Consider the following 6,173-nt stretch of genomic DNA (forward strand, 5'->3'; position numbering starts at 1 on the left):
CCTGCGGTTAGGCGGCCTGGCCGAGCCACTTGCAGCCCCCGTCTCGCTGGCCAGGGTGGTGGGCGGCTGGGCAGGGAATGCCGGTGGCTCCGGGCAGCTGAGTGCCGGGGCAGTGGGAGGCTGCCCGTGCAGGAGGGCCGTGCTGGGGTGGCCACCAGCTGGGAAGGTGGCAGCGCCCTGCAGTGCTGCTCCAGGGTCCCCATACGCCAGGGGAGGCACCGGAGGCGGCATGGGGATTCCTGGCCAGTAGGATGGCGGTGCCCACCCTACTGGGGCATAGGGACCGCCGGGGCCAAAGGGAGGCGGGGGTGGCACGGCCGGCGGGGGCCAGGCCACGGCCGGAGGCGGGAGGCCAGGCACCATGTGAAAAGTACTGGGGGAGCTGGCGCTGGGCGGTGGGGGCAAACCACAGCAGCCCACGGGCTGTGGGCCAAAGCAGGGCCAGGAAGGCACTGGTGGGTAAAGGGCGTAAGCACCGGCAGAGGCTGGCGGGCTCCCAGTGGGGGCCACCCCAGCGGCTGGGGGCACGTTTGGCGCAACAAAAGGCATTGGTGTTGATGGGGGTGGTGGAGCCGTGGCGGGTGCCGGAGCAGAAGCCGGAGCAGCGGGACCTTTGCTGGCAGAAGAAGGGACAGCAGCAGGGCTGGCGGGTTTCTCTGGGCTCTTCTGAGCACCGGCCGCCTCACTGGCGGGGCGCATGGGCGACACCAGGCAGGGGATCTCCGCCAGCTCTGTCGGAGGCTCGGGGACGCTGGGCCACTTGCTGGCCGCTTGCTTCTCTCCATCCTTCCTGCCACCCGGGCTGGGCTGGCGGTGCAGCATGCGGATGCGGTATTCCCGCAGGCTGAGGGCCTTGGGCTTGGCTTCCTTGGGCAGGCCCTCGCTCGGCTCTGCCGCCGGCAGGCTCTGGGGGGGCTCCAGCCCCACGCCTCGCTCCGAGAGAAGAGAGGCAGCCTCTGAGACGCCGCTGCCCTGTCTGACAGCCGGCTGCGCATCCCCCTCACCCTCAGCCTGTTCTGCCGGGCCAGGACGCGCCGCGGCTGGCGGCTCCTCTGCATTCGGTGCAGTCTTCTCTGGAGGCACCACGGTCTCAGCCTTCTCCGGGGCTACGCTCACCATTTCTAGCCCCGGCTCCTTCTGCAGCTCCTGCTGTGCTTTCTCAGGCAGGGAGGCCGCTGCCGTGCTCCGGGGCCTGCCCCGGGGCCGCGGTGCCCGCTCGGCATGCAGCTCCATCTGCCCCTCCTTCCGGGCTTGCTCCAGCTGCCGCGCCAGGAAGTCCGAGACCTGGACGGAGGGACGCGCTGCCCGCCGCCGGCTGGTGGGCGGCTGGCCTGGGGGCTGCCCGGAGCCAGCCGAGCGGAGCCAGTGGGCCACACAGTCCCTGCCTGGCCTGGCCTGCTCGCTTTGGTCCTCCTCTGCTTTCTTTTTCCGACTCTTCCTTGCTCTCTCACGGCCACGTCCCTTCTCAGTGCCCTCACGTTTGCTGCCTGCCGGTGCCTCTGCGCTGCACCGGGAGCTGCTGTCAGGGCTCCAGGCCCTGGGTGCTGCTGTCTCCGGTGGGGATGTGCTCTCTGGGGTAGTGAAGGAGGGCTCCTTCCCAGGTGGTTTCTCCTCCTTTTCCTCCTCCATCCCGTTTTCCTGGGCTGGAGCTCCTGGCAGCTCCTCTCGATCCTCTGGGATTGACTCTCCAGTACCCTCCTCTGCTCCCAGGAGCTGGGGCTCCTGGTCAGGGAAGCTGGGGGCCAGCGGCTGCAGCACAACGGGGATCTCCACACTCTGCCCCTCACCAGGCACAATTTCCAGCAAGACGGGACCGCTGAGGAGCTCCTTGGCCACAGGCTCGGTCTCGGGGTCCAGGCACACAGTGAAAGTGGGCAGGCAGTAGGGGTGCATGGACTTCACCAGCTCACTCAGGGACACGTCACCCGTGTTGATGATGCAGGGGTCTTCACGCTCCTCCAGTGCCGCCCCGGCCCCACTCATGCAAAACTCTGCAGCCTCCATGCTGCTGTCTAACTCCGGGCTCAAGGCAGCCTCCTCCTCCTCTTCCTCCCCGTCGCTGCGCTGTGGCAGGGGCTGCTCTCGGGCCCGGTGCCATCCCAGCTTCCTCTCCACCCTCGGGGTGCTGCAGACTTGCTTCTTCGGCAGTGCTGGGTCCTCGAGGCCGTGAGTGGCACGGTCCCAAGCCAGGTCTGTGTCGGTCTGGGAAGGGGAACCAGAGCGAGTGTCAGCTCCTGGGCTTCAGCTGAGACCCCAGGCACAGCCAACTGTGGGTCTGCTGCAACTCTGCAGCAAAGCCCCTGGGCAGATGAAAAGCTGGGAGGCATTTGACCTCCCCCAGTAAGACACAACAGAGCTGGAAATCCACCATACCTAAAAGGGCATCCACAGCATCCCCAGTCCCACAGCACCCACCAGCCAGGGCAGCCCCTGCTCCCACTGCCACTGGTGCCCTGCAAAGGCATCGCTTCTGGGAGAGGATGCCTGCGCCAGGAGGGTAGGCAGGGGCCAGGGGGCGGCAGCAGCAGGGACACATTTATCCCAGCACCACCCTGACACCGGTCCTTCAGCTTCCCCTGCTCAGCCGCTCACCTTCCCAACCACAGAGACGCTGCTGCTGCTGCTCAGAGGCCTGAGAGCCTTGGGCTGCTCCAGGGCAGGGCTCTCGCACTCCAGCGATGGCCGGGATAAGCTGAGAAACTTCTGAAACTGGAGAGAAGGCAGACAGAGCATGAGGCAGCAGCAGGTTTCTGCTGCCAGAGGAGACAGGCCACCCCTGGCCCTGCAGCAGCCACGCATGTCACCCCGCAGAGCCCGGGAGCAAGCTCAGCCCCGTTTCACCCACGGCACGTGCAGCCCCCCGGTTGGTCATGCACAGGGGGATATGCTGCTTCCCGGAGCCTCCGGCACACCTCTGGCTCTACACCAAGACCCAAGGCAAAGGCATGGCCCCCTGAGCCCACACAGGAGCCCTGGGGATGTCCAGGGCTGGCTCAGCCCTTCTCTCATGTTGCTGGTCACAGGGATTGTCCCAGGACGCTGGGGACCAGGGTCCCACCACCTCGGGGCACCCCCGTGCCAGGACCTGGCAGGAAGGGGCTCGGCAGAGCCCTGCCTGAGCATCGTCCCACCCGTTTTGGGGTTGGGCTGGCTCTGCACCACAACTCACCGAGGGATTCTCTCGCTCCCGAGGCGAGGTCAGCAGTTCTGCGTCCATGATGGTGTCAAAGGGGGACAGGGTCTCGTCGTCCGTGCTGTCCAGAATCTCAGTGATGGCAGTCAGCAGGGACAGCTCGTTCTGTGCATCCAGGCAGGCCTTGCTCTGCTGCAAGGGCAGGGGTGGTCTCAGGGGGCAGCGGGGCACGGCCACAGGACCCAGACATGGGGGATGCTGCTGCCACCCCCACCCATGCCACAGCCAGAGCCAGCCCAGCCGCTGCTTCCCGCACTCGCACACGGGCTCCCACCTCGCTCAGAGAAAGGTCCTCGATGATGGAGATCACAGAGGAGTCAAGATAGTTCTGCATCGTCCCCAGGATCTCTTCGGCCTCCAAGATGGTTTCTGCATCCAGCGACATTAAGTTCAGGTCGTCCTCCTCGAGGGAGAAGCACTGTCGAGGAGCACAGGGAACCAGGTAAACACTTTGCAAATCACCACTACCAGCGCTGATCTCCTCCACAGCGCATGTGGGCTCCCGACAGCCTGCACTGCAAACAGTGGCTAAGCTCCCTGCCACACCCCCAGCACCCCCAAACATGCGGGGGGGGGCAGGCAGGACACGGCCGCGCTGCAGGTCAGAGGATGACACAGGGGACCTTCCTGCCTTGCTTTTCAGGAGAGGTTCTGGCCAGTCCACCCCACTGCACAAAGCCCCGTGCTGCTTTCAGCCTGAGACCCTTCCGATTACCAGGGATGCCTCCACACCGAAAACTCCCGCCCGATTTGCTCCACAGTTACAGGATTGGGAGAGACGAATCAATAAACCCCCAGCAATTCCCAGGCTCTGCCTAACACCACGCATCGCTTGTGCTGGAGAGGGAGGGGAGAGGCAGGCTCCCCCCACCCCACAGACTGTCACGCGCTCCTCCAACTCCGGCTGTCGGCGCTTCAGATAAGCCCAAAAACATTACGAAATTCATAACAAAAGCGCAGGAGTCAGCAACAGGGATGCAGCCGGCTGCCACTGCCAGGGCCCTACCCCGACACCTCTGCTGCAAGAGGACACGGGCTGTGCTCACGATTCAGGACCAAACCGGCTTTGATGCTGTTCTTCCTTCAAATTCCCAGCCCCAAGTCCTTTCCAGACCCCCAGCCAGCTCCAGGGATGTTTGGGTAATGCCAAATAACTTTGGAAAGGTCTTTGCACCGCACTCCACGGTGCCATGCAGCCCAGCACTGCAGGGTGGCCAGGAAAAGCCAGGAAAAGTGAGATGCTGGGCGAGGGCAGGGGCTGCAGCCCCCAGCCGAGCAGAGCCACCAGACACGCAGCCTCTGCCAGGAGCGGAGCAGCAGCGCAGGCGTGTCACCGGCACGAGACAGGACGCAAATTCTTGTTTGCAGATGGGCTTAGGCAGAGATAACGCAGGCAGGGAAGATAAGGGCACCAAGGACGGAGCCTTGGGAGAGCACACCTCCCTCCCAAAGCTGGCAGGGAGCAGGCAGCGAGCCGTCCTTCCCCCGCAGCCACACAGGGAGAATTGGCCGAACCCTGGGGGATGCGCATCTGATGCAGCTCACCTGCGTTTCTTGCAGGTACCACAGCTTGCACAAGCCTGAGCCCATGCAGGACAAAATGCCCCCATCCCTGTACAAGGCCTGCCTATATTTTGAAATCCTCCTCTGGCAAGAGGGAAGCTGCACAGGAGGGAGAACAGGCATTTCACTAAATAGGTATTTGGTGCTGCTATGGCAGCACCAAAGCCACATGCCCAAACCCCAGGTCCCTGGGGCTCTTCAGAGACTTGCCCCCATCAGACAGAGCAGGCACCTCTGGCAGCAGCACAGCCAGGAACCCCGTGCAAGCCCAGAGCACAGACATCCCAGGACTAGGCTGGGAATCAAAGCCAGGACCCCCACAGCAATGCCCCGCATCCACCCATCCCAAATCCCCCCCAGCCTGTTACTGCGTGCCGACACGGCAGCCCCGAAGAGCAAGGGCCTGCAGTGGTTTGGGGCTCAGTGGGTGGCTCGGCAGCCCGGGCACCCTCTCCCAGGGCTCTCTGCCTGTAAGCGGAGCCCACCGGTGACACCGGGGCACCACTCCACCCCGCCGTGCAGATCAGGCTATGGAGCAGTTTTACCACTCAGCATCTCCAGTCCCCTCCCTCAGCCAGCGCTGGCTGCCGGTCAGAGCCCGGCGCAGAGCCCCGCTGGCAGCCATCTATGGCGCAGCCTGGCCGCGATTCCCGGCCAATCCTCCTGGAGATACTGGGAGGAGCGGGGAAGTACACCCAGGCTCACACGCCCAGCACTGTCAAGCGCCGGCGTGCAGCCCTGAGTCAGCGGTGACCGGCAGGCAGAGGCACCCGTGCTGCCAGAGGAGCCAGCGGGAGGGATGTCACTGAGCATCAGCAGCGGAGGGACGCGGGGGCCGGCTCAACCCTGTCTGCTCACGGCACAGGGGGTCTGGGGGATGTCCTCACAGTTGCACGGCTCTGCCCGTCTTGCCACAAGGCTTGCTCTCCCCAAAGGCAGCATCTAATAAGAGGTTTCCAGCTGTGACCGGCGCTGGACGTTTGGAGGGAGGGAAGGAAAATCCTCCCACTCAAACGGCCTCTTCCCGTGGCTCCTGCCCGCAGCCCGGGAGGGAGGGAGGGCAGGCAGGCGATCTCCCAAGCCCTCCTTGACTCCTTTGACTCAGCGCCTCGCAACAAGGAGTCCCGCAGCCGTGAGTCACCGGCGAACAAGGCTGCGTTCCCCCAGGACTCCCTTTGATCCACCTGGGGCCAGGCACCTCCTAGAGCCCTCCCCACTTGTGCGTCGGGGCGGGGGTACGAACCAGCCCAGCCTGCTCCCACGTCCCCGACCGCTCTCCTCCCTGCCAGAGACCACTGTCCCCCCATAGCTCAGGGGGGACACCCTCCGTGCCCTCCCAGCTCCCTGCGTTTGTTTTACACTCGGCAGCGCAGCAGGGAAGAGGCCGCGGGTCATGGGGACGTTCAAGGACAGGCTT

General features: G+C 64.8%; 1 protein-coding gene across 1 annotated transcript in view; it reads right to left on the reverse strand.

Moving 5' to 3' along the window:
• PPRC1 (peroxisome proliferator-activated receptor gamma, coactivator-related 1) overlaps positions 1–3,527 on the reverse strand; it is a 9,729-nt gene extending 6,202 nt beyond the window's left edge. Inside the window, exons 1-4 of the mRNA XM_019471680.1 lie at positions 3,468–3,527; positions 3,170–3,325; positions 2,593–2,709; positions 1–2,202 (exon numbers count right to left, since the gene is read on the reverse strand). The exon at positions 1–2,202 is cut by the window's left edge and continues 550 nt beyond it. Of these exons, the coding sequence (XP_019327225.1) occupies positions 1–2,202; positions 2,593–2,709; positions 3,170–3,325; positions 3,468–3,527 (2,535 nt within the window). The remainder of the gene's footprint in view (positions 2,203–2,592; positions 2,710–3,169; positions 3,326–3,467) is intronic.
• Between the last annotated feature and the right edge of the window lie 2,646 nt (positions 3,528–6,173).

This window comes from Aptenodytes forsteri, unplaced genomic scaffold, assembly GCF_000699145.1.
Source record: "Aptenodytes forsteri isolate BGI_AS27 unplaced genomic scaffold, ASM69914v1 Scaffold15, whole genome shotgun sequence".
In the NCBI taxonomy this organism is placed as follows: Eukaryota; Metazoa; Chordata; class Aves; order Sphenisciformes; family Spheniscidae; genus Aptenodytes; species Aptenodytes forsteri.